Raw genomic sequence first — 17,774 nt, 5'->3', positions numbered from 1 at the left:
CCCATCTCACCTCAGCCATCACCATCAACTCCAAATCCCATATGACTTCTCATCTTATACTACAGAATCCATCTCGTCCCTTCCTTCCCTTCCCGATCCTGATACTCTGGGGTAAAGGTTATTATTCTCCGTACCAAGAAACCCATCATGCCACCTTGACAAGATCCATCTTTCCTCCTCATCTTCATCCTCCACGTCGCACTGCCGAGACAAGACATCATGGTCGAGCACGTGGATTGTTGTCGCTCAACGGTGCCGATCCTCATACAGCTTAATCACCTAATCAACATCTCATTTAAAGAACATGCACGCCAAAGACAGAACCATCACAGCTTCACGCCGGCATAGCAACCAGCGCCCGCCCAGTCTAATCACACCAGTGTATCCGCCCATGGCGGGCAAAATAGTACAAAAGATAACAATCACGCACTCACCGTCATCACCCCCCCATCCCATCCCGACATGACCCCTCACACACATTCCAGTCGTCTGCATCCCATCTCCGTCCCTGACATGTCACCCACCACCAAGGAAGAAGCAAGGGGAACTGCACTGTAACTGCGTTTCCTTCGCCTACGGAATATGTAGAGCACGAACCCCGTGGGTACTGTACCTGCAGTATACCCGGAAATAGCAGCACTTCCCACCTCATCACAGCGGTACTCGTACAGTAGCGGCCAGACCATCTCGTATACCCGAGACAGTGGCGGGCGCCGGCGTTGCAGCGAGCTCTGCGCGAACGAGGGGGGGAAGACTTCGGCGATTTTCAGTATCCCCCAGTGCACACAGGGGACTCCCCAGCGACGCTTGAGAGAAACTGCCCGCCTCATGGTAACCATGCTAACCCTCAACTGTGATGCCCAGCTCCCGTTTGCTCGGACTCGAGGCCGTCTTAGGCACGGAGCCATCTGTTTCGATCCGTTTGAACAACCGAATTGGGCTATTAGAGCGAACGCACCATCGTATCCCAGCTATTTTCGTCCGAGACAGTGCTAGAAAGCCGAGCGCTGCTAGACCAGAGATAAGTTTGCCAGGCCCGGCGCACCAGCGTGGAGCGCGCCATACCCATTACATGGCGGGGTCCGGTCAATCGCTGGGTCGGGTCCTTTCTGAGCCAGTCGCTGCGACTTGGCCTTGGCCTGACAATCGCTCATCACAAATGTGACATCTCCGAAAACCACAAACAGATGGGATGCTCTTCGAGTCTGGATGTTCCAGAGCCATGAGGCTCCATCTCCACCCGGCGATCCGTGTCAGTCTGGCTTGAGTCTGCGATGCCTCATTTCCGCGGTCCAAGGAATTCGTGGCGACAAACTGGCGCCGTTTGTTTGCTAAGGAACTAAGAATGGTCAGTATACTGCGCCTCTTTCCCACTGCTCCCAAATCCCCAGGGAGCTGTCCCCATGCACTGATTCCATCCTGCGGCCTTACCACGGCCGTCATTCTCCACTTACCGCGGCGCATGTTTCCCGTTGTTAATGCCGCCACATCCTGCGCCATTTCAGCCTGCTCTCGTGGAAAATCTGGGGCAGATATCCCCAGTTGCCCTGAACCCAAGCCTCATCACGGCTGAAATGGCTTCTTCCGGGTTGAAATAGATGAACCTCATTAGATGTGCCGTTTCAAACGCCCGTGCCGCACGAGTGCCGACTGACTGGTACTGAAGGCGGGTCCTGGGGTAGTTGTGCATTGTTGCAACTTTGTGAAAGGCCGCCTTATCCTCTTCGAATGGTTGGCTTGTTGGAGCCTTAATACCAAGGCATATTGAAACTTCGATATTGATGAAGTTTCGAACTTGAATGAATCTTTATTTCGGATGTCTAGGAACCCTCAAGTAAAGTTTCTCTTACATAACATCCAAGTAGACGTGACCGATGTTTTAATCCCTATGGATAGGTATCATATTTACTAGATCCTCACATCGACGTTTTGCCATCTTTCGGATTTGGTCATTTCCGTCACGTGATGGCCAAATGGTTATGAAGGCGAGGTTGCAAATAAGAACGAGAGAGAAGATGATTAAATTATATAATTCTACTGCCATATACATAATTTATTCGTATATTTTATTTTATTTTATTCCGTGTCATCAAAATATACGGGTCATGTTGTGTCTATTGTAAATTATATATAATTCAATATTTATTCTATGTGAGAAAAAAAATCACATCAGAACCTTTAGCATTATAAATAGCCATTTCCAAGTAACCATTCAAGTCTAAAAGCTTACACAAAGTTTTATAAAACACTCTAGAGCGAAGTATCAACTATGCTAACTGATTGTGTTTTATTTTATACTAAACTAGTTGGTATGGCGACAGTTTTACAAATCCACGGCCTCACCATAGCCCCAACTTTTCGGCCCTTCGGATTTTAAGGCATTGTGCTGGCCATTGGCTACCCAGCAGACCGGATGCTCCCCTTCGTCACTGAGAGCAACGCCCAACTGCAGTAGGGTATGTCAAGGCGGCAGATATCCAGCTCGTGTCAAGCCCGGCAACACTGACTGGCTGAAGAGCCAGGCTCCCACCCTCGAGAAGCGAGAAGATGGAGTTATACCCCTTGGTAATCCGACGGAAGATTAACACGCCAAACTTGGAGGCTGGTCCTTTGACTCCAAGCCAACGTAGAATCTCCGTGAAGAATACCCCAAGCATAGTTCTTAGTATCACTTGGCGCTGACAGTCACTTCCATTTTATACGATAAAGTGAAAGCCTGGTTCGTAATTTTCTTCCAAATCGGTGCCAGCTTCCAGTAATAATGGTCGGGCGGCATCATTCGGCCGGTTTATCATGACCTGCAGTGGCAACCTCCAAAATCCGATCCTTGAGACCTTCAACAATCGTAACCTGAACACCTGCATCTTCAAGCTTTTTCCTACCTAGATTCTGTCCGATAAACTTTTCTGGTTCCAGAACTCCAACGTAAACCACTTTAATCGCGCCGTTCAGCCTCAGTATCCTCTCCACACACGTCCGGTTTCCACTCAATCTCTCGTTGCAAGGCTCCATCGTCGTGTACAGGACAGTGTTTTTCGGCAGCACTTGACTTATCTCCTCCTCCTGGAGGTTGTGCTGTTGTGCCACCTTCATGAAGCAGCACTGTTCGGCATGTGTATTTCCTGGCAGCTCCTTCGTGTAGCCAGCCGATAATATCTCATTCCTGTCTGAATCGACGAGGACGGCCCCGACACAAAAGTTTGTTGGTCCTGGAGGCGAGAGCTGGGCCTGCAGGAGTGCATATTCCATATAGCCCTTGTGGTTGCCCGCATTGATGGCGGGGTGACGTGAATCGGACGCCATGAAGGGCCGACGGAAGAGGTCAATTTCGAAATAACGCTAGTGGTGGTGTTACAGCATAAACACCCAGCTGGAATATGTGGGTAGTGGCAACGGGGAAGCGGTGGTTTTGGAGAGGTTGATGTTGTGTCGAGAGTTCCCCGTGGGGTTTATCTGGCGATAGCGTTTAAAGTTCAAGCTATGGTTTGGCGCGCTATTCGTTATCGCGTGAGACCATGCGCTCGGCCAGCCTCGCAAGGATCCCACAGCCGCGACAAGAGGGATTCAGGGACCAACATCAACATCCCTCATCTGGCCGACTTACAGCTCCGATTCGTCTTGTCACTCTTTCAGAATACCAGTAGTAAGTCATGCATCCAACAAGAAACAGATTGGAGTCCTAATCCCTCACTGTGTAGTGTAAAGATAGGACACATGCGCCAACATCACAACCACGCTGAATCTCCCTCTTTTTCCGCCATGACCACAGCGCCGGTTCTTGCTGTCGACTTATCCAATATATCACTACCAGCTTCGGCGCTGTGATACCCATAAATATAAAAGGCAAGGCAGAGCGCCGAGCCGGCACAATGCTCCACTACCTCTCGCTCTCGCCCTCCACCAAGTCGCGCATTCTGTCGCAACGGAGAAAGATTAGATATCTGGTTCTCACCATCATTCTAATTGTCCTATTTTTCACATTCCCACACCAGAATGTCTCACACCAACGCCCATCCCATGAGCGTCCATTCCATGGACGACCATCTCCCACTGCCGCCCTAACAGAGATCCGGCAGTACAACATACAAGCCACGTTTCCATCTGAATACCCTGCCACCAAGGAATTGCGACTACAACGACGGGAGGAAGTCAAGGATGCGTTTGCACATGCTTGGAAGGGGTATAAGAAGCATGCGTGGCTCCACGACGAGGTAATGCCGTTGTCGGGGGGGCATAAGGATCCTTTCGCCGGCTGGGCAGCGACGATAGTGGACGGGCTGGACTCTCTATACATAATGGGAATGATTGACGAATTTGAGGATGCACTCAAAGCCTTGGAGAAAATCAACTTCTTGAAACCGAACGCTGAGCGTGTCCCTATTTTCGAGGTTAATATTCGTTATTTGGGTGGGTTGCTTGGCGCATGGGATATCAGTGGGCACAAGTACCCAATTCTCCTCAAAAAGGCGACGGAGCTTGGAGACTTCCTCTACGGCGCATTTAATACTGAAAGTGGGATCCCAGTCCCCTATTACTGGTGGGAGAGGGATGTAGATGGGTTGTTACCGGGTGACAATGGAGTGCTGGTCGCCCAGATTGCAAGCTTGAGCCTGGAGCTTATTCGACTCAGCCAAGTCACTGGAAACCCAAAGTATGCCGACGCGGTGCAAAAGATCACAGATCAGTTGGACGATATGCAGATGGAATCTTCACTGCCTGGGATGTGGCCATCGCAAGTAGACTGCAAGGGACCCAAGTTGGCGTTCTCAACCAGCTCGTATACGCTCGGCGCCTTTGCAGGTGAGTCTCAGATGGCTACCTGTTGGTCGTACCCATTTGCTAACATACCCCTTAGACTCTGCTTATGAGTACCTGCCCAAAACCCATCTACTCGTTCGCTCGTCGAGTTCGTCCGAGCAGTATCTCAACATGTATCGGACTGCTCTCTCGACATTTAGCAAGAACCTGTTCTTTAGACCCAAGCTCCCGGAAAACCCTGATATTCTCTTCTCCGGCACGTACAACGCCAACTCAATACTTCCAAAGCTCAATACCGAAGTCCAACACTTGGCTTGCTTCGTTGGCGGGATGGTAGGGCTTGGTTCTCGGATCAGCAACTCCGAGGATGAACTGGAAATGGCAAAAAAGCTCACCGATGGATGCGTGTGGGCGTACGAGAACACACCATCGGGAATAATGCCCGAGATCTTCCACGTCGACAAATGCGACAACCCTACCGCATGCAATTGGACCAAAACAGGGAACGGCTTCCGCACCGTTGATGATTCTTCCTATCAGCTTCGTCCGGAAGCGATAGAGTCAGTTTTTATCATGTACCGCCTCACGGCTGACCCGTCGTGGCAGGACAAGGGATGGAAGATGTTCCAGGCAATAACAAAACACACGAAGACTGATATTGCACATGCGAGGCTCAAAGATGTGATGGAAGTCAACCCAACCCAAGAAGATTCCATGGAGAGTTTCTGGCTTGCAGAGACGTTGAAATACTTCTATCTGTTGTTCAGCGAGCCTGAGTTGGTCAGCCTGGACGAATATGTGTTAAATACCGAGGCGCATCCGTTTAGATACTCATAGTCTGGAATAGATATGAACCATCCATATTTTCATGTATATAGATAATGAGCTGGCTTTAAGACAAATAGTAGCTGTACATACAGAGCTGCTGGAAATGTGTTGTCTTCATACTGTGCTAGTGAGAAAATCCCGGTTACCAGACTATACAAGGCCAACAATTACACTTCAAAGTGCAGAGAATGATATTTATAAAATCGTGGGAATTTATTCTTGAATTTATTCGTCGTCAGTCTCCAAGCTCCCATAGACATCACCCCTTGTCGGCACCCGGAAGCTTCCGCACTAGCGCATTTCTAATTTCTAAATTCCTCGCGACAACTCCAGACATCAATGACACCAGCAACACTGGCCAATTGCTACCTACGAATAGTTTTCCGGCTCGATTGCGCCATCCGGGATTCGTCCGGATCTATTGAGCATATAGACGCCTAGATTGCCTCCTCAGAGTGAGGCAAGGCACTGGGGCATCATCATTCACCATGGCATCTCGGTCCGTCTCCCCAGGAGGAGCCCTCCTCAGAGCATCCCGAATGTTTTCGGTCCCAGCGCCAATACAGCGCCCGGCTTCAGAGATGGCCTCGAACGCTACCTTCGGCTCAGATAGTGCAACCCTCCCTCACCCGACCCATCTCTCGATCAGCACTCCCTCGTCATCCCGCTCCAAGGGCGATTGGGGGTTCAAGCGCAATCTGCCTCTCCGCTCCACGACAAAGACCTCGACTCCAGTCATCCGCATCAGCTCTGTCGATACCTACGATCACATCACTGAATTTGGATCCGCGGCTGACCACACCCTCACCCTCCGCAAATGGCAGGAGCTGAACATGCCTCTGACGGCACCTGCAGTTGCAACGGCAGGTACTTACGGCCCAGCCAGCAGGACACCAGGACGCGGCGTCTTTGAAGCGGATACGGATATCACAGAAACAGGGGGCGACATAGCGAACAAGGACCACCGCTGGAAATTTGACGGGCCGTGGTTGGCAGGACAAACAGAGGGCGAGTTCAATGAATACGTGAGAACCGAGGTTGCCAAGAGGAGACCAGCTTTCCGCAAGTTTCTGCAGAATTACAAAGCCGATCAGGAGACCAAGGATGCTCAGCGAAAGGCTATGGAGGCTGGGGCAGTGGCACCCGAGCCACTTAAGGCAACCGAAATGACAGAGGAGGAAATGGCACAGTATCTGCGCACGTTGAGACAGGATCGCTCTGAACTATTCAGACTTATCAGAGACTTCCTGGACCTTCCCCCGTCCCCATCAGTCAACGATGATTACGGAAGCGTCGCAGAGAGCTTGTTCACCGACATGACGTCGGGATCATTGTTTGGCAAGACCGTGAAGGCTGAGGATTACATCCAGAAGTCCAGCTCTCCGTACGCCAACGCCGGCCCGCCAAAGACTCATCCCTCCGCGGGCCTGTCGTACCTACGGACTGGTGCGCATATCACCAACCATCCTGTCTATGGACCTCAACACGACCATGCACCTGTACAAGGGCGTGTTATTCTCCCCAAGAACGCAGCTGTGGGAAGCTTTGCACCGAAACTTGGTGTGGCAGGTATTGTTGTCGATGTCCCAACGACTTCGGACTACTTCAATACCTCGACATTTGGCCACGGCCGCAGAAAGACCAACGCGGACAGACTTCCAGGGCTCCTTAACATCGAACCCGAGAAGGTTGGAGGCTCCAAGGTCTACCTTAGCCCCAAGTCTGCCACCATTGACTCCAAGGGTCGCATTAATCTCCAAGTATCTGGAGCTCAGAATGCTGCTGTTGCGGTTCTCGAGGGCACAGCTTCTACCGCAGCAGCGCGAAGTCCGGTTGATGGCGGAAGACCAGCCTCTCAGACGATATTTCGCCAGCTATCTGGCGCCTCATCCGGGGGATACGGATTAAGCTCAGAGGCCGATAATGCATTTGGCGACAGGGCGCGTGATGTCGAGAGTGAGCGATGGTCCCAATCCACGCCAAGGCCGAATGAGAGGAGAAGTGGAAAGGAGGAGTTTGAGCAGCTGGAATCTCTCTTGGCTGGCAAACCACAACAGAAGTAGGATACTGGGGTAGAGATGTACGTTATTGGGAGCACGATATGTAGACTAGATGTAGATATAACTTTGAATTGCGTTATGACTATCTATTTGATAGAATTCGAGGTTGATCATGTGACTTGTGGTTATTTCAAGCCTCAGGCGTCAACGCACTCCACAAAATGTGTTGCCAAGACCTTTCTGCCCTACTATGTTAAGCGACACCACACAATATCAAAAAGTTTCCAGAGGACCTTCACGACAACACGACAAGCTCCTCAACCAGATTCTCGACAATTCACATCGACAACCGCAATCATGGGTCGCGTTCGCACTAAGGTTGGTTCTCTCATGGTGCCTCAAAATAATTGCAATCAACAGACGCTGACAAGATGCGACACAGACTGTCAAGAAGTCCGCCAAGGTCATCATTGAGCGTTACTACCCCAAGTTGACTCTCGACTTCGAGACCAACAAGAGAATCTGCGATGAGATCGCCATCATTGCTTCCAAGCGTCTCCGCAACAAGGTACGACAAATTGCTGTTTTGACACCCCAAGGGAAATAATCTGACAAGTGGATTAGATTGCCGGATACACCACCCACTTGATGAAGCGTATCCAGCGTGGCCCAGTCCGCGGTATCTCCTTCAAGCTCCAAGAAGAGGAGCGTGAGCGCAAGGATCAATACGTCCCAGAGGTCTCTGCCCTCGACTTCACCCAGAACTCCGAGACCGGCACTCTCGAGGTCGACCAGGAGACCAAGGATCTCCTCAAGACCCTCGGCGTAAGTAACCCGTTCAACTTGTCACAGACAGACTCCCTAACAGTCACCAGTTCGACTCCATCCCAGTGTCCATCGTCGCCGTTGCCCAGCAGCAGACTACCGAGCGTGGCCCCCGCCGCTTCGGTGACCGCCCTCCTCGCAAGGATTAAATGTGTGTTTTGGGATTTGGAGGATAAGGGGTTGCAAATGGCGCATTGCTTCTGGGCGTCTGGCGGAAACGTTATGCATACTAGATCAATGTAAGATCATGACCTCCAACTAGGTGTCGCTGATTCTCCCTTGGGAGATGATGCTTGATTGCCATTTTCTTTTGTTCTATGCTGTGCGTGTGAAGTGCTGTCGCAGCCGTCACCTTGACCGATACGAGTTTTTCCCCAGATGGTGACAACGAAAGCGTGATTGCGTGCAGACTTAACATTTAGGATCCCATGAACACCAGCTCTAGCAACCTGTAGAGATCATCAATACTGGTAGCACAGTCACAATGAATACTCAATTCTGTTTTTGAAATTTGAAATTTTGATCTGGATGAATCTGCTATACTATGTGTACAATGCTCCGTATTGCCTGTAGAGTCTTGCTCCGGGTATCTCATACATGATAACGCCATATGATCCAGCCTTCTATAAACGCCATCCAACTCCCTGTACAACCATCCTATGTATGCCTTTTATTACCTTGAAGCATACCCTTCGTGCTTGAGATGCATGGCGTCAAACCTCCGCCTGACCTGCTCATCCTCATCATCGAACTCATCGTCAAAACTCGGCGGCACAGCTTGTCGAGTTATCTCATTCTCCCTCACCTCAACATCCACAAGGCCTCCTCTCATCACAGCGTCTGGTGCCATCTCACCCCTCTCCAGCGCCAAGTCCCTTCTATCCTCCACCCCTCGTCCTTCCGGGTCGGAGATAATCTCTAGATTCTTCAAGTCGTCTGCCAACCTATCGTCGAGCCTTTGCCTTTCAGAGAGCGCTTCACGCTCGCCGAGAAGCTCGAGCTCGCCACCGTATCCCCCATCCCGTTCCCAGGCCGGCGTCTCAGAGAGTTGGACTTTGATGTACATGGCCCTCCTCGCGCAGTCCTCGCTGCACCATTGGTCTGCTTCTGCGGCTGGAACGATGCGAAAATTGCTTGATCTGCCCGACGTGCCAAAGAGCCTATATCCACCGTTCGAGCCTCCTGGCGGTGAGGGGTTGGGGCAGAGCACGTAGGCGCAGCGGTTGTTTATGCGGCGCTCTTCAAGGAGGGCGTCGAAGTCTGAGGGTTGGAAGGGGCGTAAAAGCTGCTTGACAGTGGAGATGTCAGACGCAGATGGAGAGGTGGCGGGGAGGCTGGTGGTGGGGTAGTCGATGAGCGTCTCGGTCGAGTAGAGAATGTCGAGTTCGAGGTCTTTCCGGCGCTGGATGAGGTTTGCATGATACAGAGCCGTGGCGAGATGGGCAGGATTGGCTGACGCAATGGACTCAGCGAGGGGGGAGTCTACTGAAACGATGGACGCGTTAGATTGTTGGGGTGTGGTGGAATCGTCGATGCGCTTCTTCAAAATAGACTTTGCGGGTTTCGAAGAGGAGGCCATGGCTGACGACCGGACGAACGCATACGTGTATGGGGATCAGATATGTCTCGACGCTTCATCCAGGTAGGTAGGTGAAATCAGTCCAAAGTCGAGATATTGTTGTGTTTTCTCGTCGTCGTGGTCGCAGACTGTGGCTTGGTGTCTGTACTCTACTCCGTGCTGTGTTTTGGAAGTATGTAATCAATCATATCACGACCCCTCCCCCACCAAAATTCAGTTGGTCGTCGTTGGTGATTGATTGCTCCAGCCACAAGCCACACACAACGCCTCAGCCATAACCTACTTTAGTGTGGTCCCCCACTCTACTCTACTGCGGCTAAGGCTTCAATCAATCACCACCACCACTCCCTCTTCCACAGTCTCTTTCTCACCATCCTATAAATCAACCTACAACTGCTTCGAATGCACAAATAAATTGTTTATACTACCTGGTAAGTTTATTATCCTCATCTGTACACAACTCTTCCGCCTTGACGCTGCTTTGTTGTTGTTCATCTCGCCTGATTACCTCCCGCTCTTCGCCGCTGACGTATCCCACAGCTTCGTCCTGCCTGTGCTACATGGGTGATTCGCCCGCAGCAATATCTACAGCCTCTCCCTAGAAACACAACTGCTATAGTACGACCTATTCCCATCATTGCGCTGCTCTTGGCCTTGCTACATCGACAACCGACCTGGGCCCTGGTTCGCTGTCGGTTGATAAACAAGCGGTGACGTTGTAGTTGGTTATAGCTGGCAATCCGAAGGCAACAAATATGCCTGCTCCACCCTTCAAAGTCAAGGCCGTCTACGAATATACGTCCCCTCACGAAGACGACCTGCACTTTCCGAATGGCCAAATTATAACGGTTACCGAGGAGGAGGATGACGATTGGTATTCAGGGGAGTACGTGGACGCCGAGGGGGTCAAGCAGGAGGGCATATTCCCGCGGAATTTCGTCGAGAAATACGAACCGCAAGCTCCTCCGCGGCCTGTCCGTTCTGCACGACCGAAGAAAGAGGCCGAGCAAGCAGCACCTGTCCAACCCCCGGCGCCCGAACTGGTTCCAGCTCCGGTTGTTGCCGAGCCAGTCCCAGAGCCAGTCCCAGAGCCCATTGTTGCCGAGACTCCAGTCGTAGTCGAGGAAGTCGTAAAGGCGACACCTTCAAAGATTGAACCATCCGCCCCTGCCGCGCCAAAACAGGTCGAGAAACCTGCCGCTCCTGCGCAAGTAGCACCTAGAGCAGCTGCCCCACCTGCGGCGAGATCGCCCCCTGCAGATGAATCGGATAAACCAACGGGGTCTTTCAGGGACCGTATCGCCGCATTTAATAAGTCTGCCGCGCCTCCGCCAGCTCCATTCAAGCCCGGTGGACTGGGTGGTGGCTCGAGCTTTATCAAGAAGCCGTTTGTCCCGCCGCCACCGAGCAAGAATGCCTATATCCCTCCCCCTCGCGATACTCCCGTGGCAAAGATTTACAGGAGAGAGGAAGACCCTGAGATTGCCGCAAGGGAAACCGAGAACCAAGAGAGTGCGCAGAAAGCAGGACTCGCCGCGACTGGCCAAGAGGGCGAAGAGGATCAGCCAAAGCCAACGAGCCTCAAGGAGCGCATTGCCTTGTTACAGAAGCAACAGGCAGAACAAGCTGCCAGACACGCCGATGCTGCACAGAAGAAGGAAAAGCCGAAGCGCCCCGCAAAGAAGCGCACCGACTCTCAGCCCGTAGGCGAGCAACTAGACGGCGAGGAAGTACCTCTCGAGAAGCAAGAGAGCCACGAGACAGTGGGTAGGCAATCGATCGATTCTTCCAGAGATGAAACTGCTCGCCAGCAACCCCAGAGACGCAAGTCATCAAAGGGCCCACCTGTTATTCCGGCTGCTGCTCTGGAGGCGGACGGAAACGATGCTGATATGTCGGGAGCGGGCGACGAGACTGAGGAGCCTGATACTGGATTTGAAGATTCGGATGCCAAGCCGACTGTTAAATCGCACGCGCCACCTCCACCGGCTCGTGGACCTGTTTTCCCAGCACACGAACCTGATGTAGGCGATGAGGAGGACGTTGCGAGCGATAGAGAGGAAGGAGAGGAGGGCGAAGATGAGGAGGAGGAGGAAGAGGTTGACCCTGAAGTTCGCAGAAAGGAGGAGATCAGGGCTCGTATGGCAAAAATGAGTGGAGGCATGGGCATGCATGGCATGTTTGGTCCTCCCGGTGGAATGCCTATGCCAATGCCGGGTGCAGGTGCGGCGCCGAAGAAGAAGAAGGCTGCTTCAGGCGATTCACGGCCCTCTGGAGAATACGGCTATGATGAGAGCAGCCCCACGAGCTCTCGTGCTCCTCAGGTTCCGATCATGGCTCTACCGGGTTTGTCCAAGGTCCGTACTCCGGAAGAAATGCCTTCTGGTATTGTGACAGGTACACATGAGCCCGAAGAAATCCCGGATGTCGAAGATACTGTTGGGGCTGTTGCGCCACCACCTTCAGAACGTCGCCCTGCCCCCCAACGATGTAAGTAAATTGGGCCCATATTTTTGAATTATCTAACATGTCGAAGCATCGATGAGTCACGAGAGTTTTAAAGCTCCGGCTGTGCCCGGTGGAAGGCCAGCACCACCGCCAGTGCCTGTTGAATGTACGTTTGTCTGATATGAGCGCAAATAGTATATGCTGATATGTGTAGCTCGCCCTGCACCCGTAGCAACCGCGTTGTCTCCAAGTGCTGGGTCTATATCGGACGATGAGTTATCTACCCGGGTATCAGCGCAAACACCAACAGGTGAAGCTCCACCCAAGCTAGCCGCGGCTCCGAGCCTTCCTATTAGAGAGGAGAAACCAATTCCTTCGGCGTTGTCAACGGCAAAAGCTGGGTCGTATGAACCAAGCCCTGTATCTCCTACCACACCTGGTGCAAACAAACGAGCGAGTCGTGTTCCACCTATTCCTGGTTCCAGCCCTGTCGTCAGTTCTGGTCAGACCCGTGCTCCACCGCCCCCGCCGCCGACAGGTTCGCTGAGCCGGGCGTCAACTGGCGATGCTAGGGTTGCGCCGGTGCCCACTACCATTCAGAGCGAGGAGACAGACGAGGAGGTCACTGAATATGAGGGGGATTATGACACAGATATTGCCTCTACAGAGACGCATAAAGATGCATTGAAAGCACAGGCTAGAGAGTCAAGCATCGATGATGAGTCGGCGAGGTCTTCCTTTGGATCCCCTGCCGGGCCACCTCCACCGCTGCCGCCAGTTGCGGCCCCTCGTGGCATTCCCCCACCCCTCCCATCGCAACCACCGCCACATGCTCGCCAGTCTTTGGATATGCCACGGGCCGTGCCCCCACCGCCACCACCACCAAAGCAAGAGGCCTCGGGAGATTATGATGAAGAGGATGACGAGTACGACCCATTCAAGTATACGGCCCCGAAAACGGGTGTCCCTGTGAGCGCCGCGACAGTTAGAAAGGTCCATGGTGATGACGAAGACTTGTACTCGACTTCTCCTCCTCGACACGCGCCACCTCCTCATGACGGGCGGGCTCCGCCTCCGCCACCTCCTCGTGACGCAGCCCCCCCTATCTTACCCGCCGCTCCCATTGCTCAGGCTGAGAGAGCCGCACCGCCCCCGCCACCCCGGGAGCTTGCCCCTACTCCAACTAATAGAGCAGCGCCAAGACAATCTGTGGATGTACAACGAAGTACGGGACCAACACGGCGATCGACCGATTTGAACCGAATGTCAATGGACCATGGTTTTATCGCAAACGATGTGGATTTAGGGGAAGGCAGCTTATGGTGGACCAACCCTAGTGGCGTGCCTCCAGCATTCCATGGGCGAAAGGACCTCCTACATGAATCCGAGGAGTCGACTGTTAGCAAACGAGGCGGGAAGTCTGTGACTACCAAAGATCTTTACGTGTTATTCCCCGACTATTCACAAACCGTGGTCACTGTTCAGTTCGACCCTCAGAACCCATCCGACGCGATATTCGAGCAGCGCCACGAGCAACCCCCTTCCCGCCTGCGCCAGGATCAGCTGGAAGAAGCGCACGAGCGCTTCGGTAGCCGTATCCACGACGCTGTGGTGGCCAAGAAGGAAGTTGTTGTCGCAGACGGCACCCCAGCCGGCCTAGTCGTTGAGCTTCTAAAGCCGTTTAAGGACGCCTTGCTTCCCATTGGCGCACGAGCCTATGGCGCCTTGGTCTACAGCAATCTCGGGAACTCACTGACGTCCCAATTCGACGAGATCCGACCGGGCGATATCATCACCCTGCGCAATGCCAAGTTCCAAGGCAAACACGGCCCGATGCATGCCAAGTATACGGCTGAAGTCGGGAGGGGCGAAGGCCACGTTGGTGTGGTCGCGGAGTGGGACGGGCCGAAGAAGAAGGTGCGTGCTTGGGAACAAGGACGGGAAAGCAAGAAGGTTAAGCTCGAGAGCTTTAAGTTGGACGATCTCAGGAGCGGCGAGGTCAAGATCTGGAGAGTCATGCCAAGGAGCTGGGTGGGCTGGGAAGGCGAGAATTCAAAGTGAGATGCGCGTGTGGCAAGGCCACTAGGTAATTAGCGCGCAGATGGTGATACGTGTATTTAGTTCACTCTGCTAGTAGCAATGTGCATTTTATGTCTTCTGAAATAAGGCGAGGTTTATTAGTGACGTTGCTTTTATTAGTTGAGACATCAGCTTGTGGCTTCGGATTTAATATGATCTACAAAACATATATTGCACTACGGGACAAAGGACTGGCTTGGGTTGACTGAAAAGGCTGCCTTCCCGTGAAGATGGAGACGAGGAGTACTGTATTGCCAAATGATATTCTATTTAGTATATACTATTGTACTCGACAGGTGGTGTAGTGCGGTTATGTCTAGATGCATGCGTGTTAGCAAGAGTACGGTAACTTTGTAATCCTGTAGTGAGTAAAGGTTTTAACTTTGAATCCACAACTGTACTAGAGCCTCTACAACAAATATCTTAAAAGTGTTATTTATTCATGGTATCAGGTAATAAAATACAAGTATCCGCCCATTACGCCGGCCACATCTACCTAACAGCATATATCCTCCCCATTTCCCTCCTCTCCTCGAAACTCATCGGCATCGGGAGCTTTAGCATCGGCACCTCTAACTCATGCCCCTTCTTTATTATCCGCAGTGGCGCTGGTATGGGATCTGGTGTGTTAACGCGCGACTCCTCCCCAGCCTTATTCTCTACCTCGAGCGTGTCTCTATCCGACGACCCTGCGTTGCTTGCTGTATCTGACTCTAAATCAGGAACTTCTGCTTCACCCATAAGTTTTGCCGCCTCCCTGGAATCCTCTTTCTCTACAACGTGAGATAATCGTGCACTGATGAAACCCCGCCTCGTCAAATTTCGCTCTAGCCCTTCTTTCTTGTCAAAGGGCGTCGAAGCCGATATCTCAGAATACGCCGCCAGTGAATCAAGCGCCGAGTGCGGCGACCATGTGTGCCTCCCCGCCATTGAAGCTCCGCTATTAGCCCGCTCAAGGTTGGAAGCGTCGCTATAGTGCGACGAATACCCCGTGTCGGACCGTCTCAGGCCACCCATGCCGCCATATCTCGGTGGCGAGAGCAGTACATGTATCGGTACCGGTTTGCGCACGATGGAGACTTTGCGGTTAATGGAGCGTTTGCGATTAATAGAGCGTACATGTGGGACACGTCTATCGCTTTTAGGTGGTGGTGTCGGCGGCTGGTTCCATAGGTCTATAGGAAAGTCGTAGTGGAGTTGTGGGAGAGGATGCGATTCGGCAGGAGGGTGCACATCGGGTCTGTAAATGGGAGATGTGGCCGGGAGCGTGTGAGGTCGATATTGCTCCCCGCCTCGAGAGGTGATGGAACCATTGCTATATAGGATATGGTCTGGTATTTCCGAGATGTCGCGTGGCGTAAGTGGAGAGATCATATCGTCGGGGCGCGGTGGGCGCGGAGGCGGCATAGATACGCTCCTGTTGTGGTGTACTGCCATTAACGGTAATGTGGGCGAATCCGGCCGTTGCGAGGGAGGCGGAGACACTGAGTAGCCACTTCTTTGAGTGTAGCCTGCTAAATGTGCTGGGGGCGGAGACGCCGATCGAACAGCAACATATTCACTTCTTTGAGTGTAGCCTGTCAGGAACCGATCATTGCGCCATGTGCTCGAGTTGTCTGACTCTGATGCTGCCTCGCTGCATTCGAGGTCTGATACTGGCTGCGAGCTGGCGATGCTCCAGGCCCCAGCGACGTGCTGCTTCTTCCAAGCTTCCTCGGCGCTATTCCTCATGGATCTTCGATTGCGGCGTCGCTGGCGACAATACCGGAACAAGAAGTATAGCCCGATGATTGTGAGAATACCTAAAACCGACGACACAACTATGGTGCCTATCAAGAAATTTCTATTAGATTCCAGTCCGCGCCGTAGTCGGAGAGAGTGCAGCGACATTGTGGGTGGTGGTGTTTTTAGTGCTGATGGTAGAAGCATGCGATATCAGGTCATGCTCAAGAGGGACGGCGACGGAATGGTATCGAGAGAAATCATAACATGAGAATTAATGAAAAGGACTGGCCAACGGGAGATAGTTGGTGATATAAGAAGACAGGTATACTTTCCTGAGAAGACTGCGGACGAGGCGTGTCATACTGTGGCAGGGAGCGTAGCTGAAGATCTAAGGCATTATACCTACTTAGCATAACGATTATTAAACCTAAAGAAGCAGGACACGAAAACTTAATTCTGAGATCGACCCCAACTAAGGCAGTTTTCGTACAAAAGTTGTAGTTGTGAAGCCTTGGAACCTCCCGGCTGACAGATGGTTGTACAGGGACGTTGAGGGATCTGCGGTTGCTCAGCCACGAAGCCATTTTTGGAACAACGATCGAGCCAACCGCAGCGACGCGTGGGCGAACCACCAAATAGACAATGCCACCGCCAATGCACTCGCATAGTTAAATCATCCCTGACCCGAAGAAGAAATGCCCTGTGGCATTAAACTATAATCTAGCGTGGGCTGAATCTTCGAGAATGGGCTGCGCGGGTCATCTCACGATTGCAAGCACGCCGAAGTGACGGAAGCCGAACGATATTTATGCCGCCTGTCGCATACTTCGGTCAGAGAAGCATGACTGTTCTCTCCGATCGCGATAAGTCGTCTATGACATCAACGGGGGCGGAAGGATCCATGGATATCGGGTACGGGATTCCTACACTCCTGAAGGAATACGCGTCGCCCCGCCGCACGAATCGAAGGACATTCGCCACGTGAAGGAGCTCATAGATCGCATAGATCGACTAGGGTCAAATCGCACACGACGTCTCGCGGCGATTACAAGCCACACACGATGGAAGGATGGAACGAGAACTAGCAACCTAGGCCGCCTTACGTGGGGCAATCGACTGCCGTGCTTATGGTAATCACCTTATTCCACACTTGTTAACGTGCCTCGTCACCGTCTGTATCACGATTATTGTTTCGCATCCCTGTCGCCATGATTTCTATTGCTGTTCACCATCGCATAATTAATTTCTATAGCTGTCCCTTATAGCTATAGTTCCTATCGCTGTTCCCCATGCCTATAATGCCTATTGCTATAGCATTCTCAAGCAGAGGAATCAAGGCGTCATCCGAGTACCCAATCTCAGCTGCGCAACGAGTGAAATCTGCGTAAAAATCATCAAAGGGTCTCCTTGCCATTCGTAACGTGCGCAGCTCGACTATGGCACGATTCTTTCTGTTCTTGTTCCCATAAATCTTGCCGAGTGCATCAAGCATCTCCTTTGCGGTTCGCTCCGGCCGGCACTGGGCTCGTATT

The 17,774-nt window shown here is 52.2% G+C and overlaps 7 protein-coding genes across 7 annotated transcripts; 4 read left to right on the top strand and 3 right to left on the bottom strand.

Moving 5' to 3' along the window:
- Positions 1–2,193: 2,193 nt before the first annotated feature.
- Positions 2,194–3,447, bottom strand: VE01_07896 (uncharacterized protein). Its single transcript, XM_018277327.2, has one exon. The coding sequence runs from the start codon at positions 3,301–3,303 to the stop codon at positions 2,776–2,778; it is 528 nt and encodes a 175-aa protein (XP_018128291.1). The 5' UTR covers positions 3,304–3,447; the 3' UTR covers positions 2,194–2,775.
- Positions 3,448–3,544: 97 nt separating this feature from the next.
- VE01_07895 (uncharacterized protein) lies at positions 3,545–5,728 on the top strand. The gene is made up of 3 exons (XM_059463916.1): positions 3,545–3,643; positions 3,699–4,800; positions 4,856–5,728. Exons 2-3 carry the CDS (start codon positions 3,870–3,872, stop codon positions 5,593–5,595), a joined length of 1,671 nt encoding a protein of 556 aa, XP_059319510.1. The 5' UTR covers positions 3,545–3,643; positions 3,699–3,869; the 3' UTR covers positions 5,596–5,728.
- A 203-nt stretch (positions 5,729–5,931) lies between these two features.
- VE01_07894 (uncharacterized protein) lies at positions 5,932–7,729 on the top strand. Its single transcript, XM_018277325.2, has one exon. The coding sequence runs from the start codon at positions 6,075–6,077 to the stop codon at positions 7,647–7,649; it is 1,575 nt and encodes a 524-aa protein (XP_018128293.1). The 5' UTR covers positions 5,932–6,074; the 3' UTR covers positions 7,650–7,729.
- A 156-nt stretch (positions 7,730–7,885) lies between these two features.
- On the top strand, positions 7,886–8,893 carry RPS17 (40S ribosomal protein S17). Its single transcript, XM_018277324.2, has 4 exons — positions 7,886–7,964; positions 8,029–8,154; positions 8,211–8,411; positions 8,462–8,893. Exons 1-4 carry the CDS (start codon positions 7,944–7,946, stop codon positions 8,558–8,560), a joined length of 447 nt encoding a protein of 148 aa, XP_018128286.1. The 5' UTR covers positions 7,886–7,943; the 3' UTR covers positions 8,561–8,893.
- Positions 8,894–8,917: 24 nt separating this feature from the next.
- Positions 8,918–10,167, bottom strand: VE01_07892 (uncharacterized protein). Its single transcript, XM_018277323.2, has one exon. It carries the CDS (start codon positions 9,988–9,990, stop codon positions 9,085–9,087), a length of 906 nt encoding a protein of 301 aa, XP_018128287.1. The 5' UTR covers positions 9,991–10,167; the 3' UTR covers positions 8,918–9,084.
- Positions 10,168–10,336: 169 nt separating this feature from the next.
- On the top strand, positions 10,337–14,827 carry VE01_07891 (uncharacterized protein). Its single transcript, XM_018277322.2, has 4 exons — positions 10,337–10,421; positions 10,531–12,480; positions 12,527–12,604; positions 12,653–14,827. Exons 2-4 carry the CDS (start codon positions 10,746–10,748, stop codon positions 14,497–14,499), a joined length of 3,660 nt encoding a protein of 1,219 aa, XP_018128288.1. The 5' UTR covers positions 10,337–10,421; positions 10,531–10,745; the 3' UTR covers positions 14,500–14,827.
- Positions 14,828–14,924: 97 nt separating this feature from the next.
- Positions 14,925–17,270, bottom strand: VE01_07890 (uncharacterized protein). Its single transcript, XM_018277321.2, has one exon. The coding sequence runs from the start codon at positions 16,444–16,446 to the stop codon at positions 15,010–15,012; it is 1,437 nt and encodes a 478-aa protein (XP_018128289.2). The 5' UTR covers positions 16,447–17,270; the 3' UTR covers positions 14,925–15,009.
- Positions 17,271–17,774: the final 504 nt, after the last annotated feature.

Source organism: Pseudogymnoascus verrucosus (assembly GCF_001662655.1).
Source record: "Pseudogymnoascus verrucosus strain UAMH 10579 unplaced genomic scaffold scaffold_37, whole genome shotgun sequence".
Classification (NCBI taxonomy): domain Eukaryota; kingdom Fungi; phylum Ascomycota; class Leotiomycetes; order Thelebolales; family Thelebolaceae; genus Pseudogymnoascus; species Pseudogymnoascus verrucosus.
This window is presented reverse-complemented; position numbering and strand designations above follow the sequence as displayed.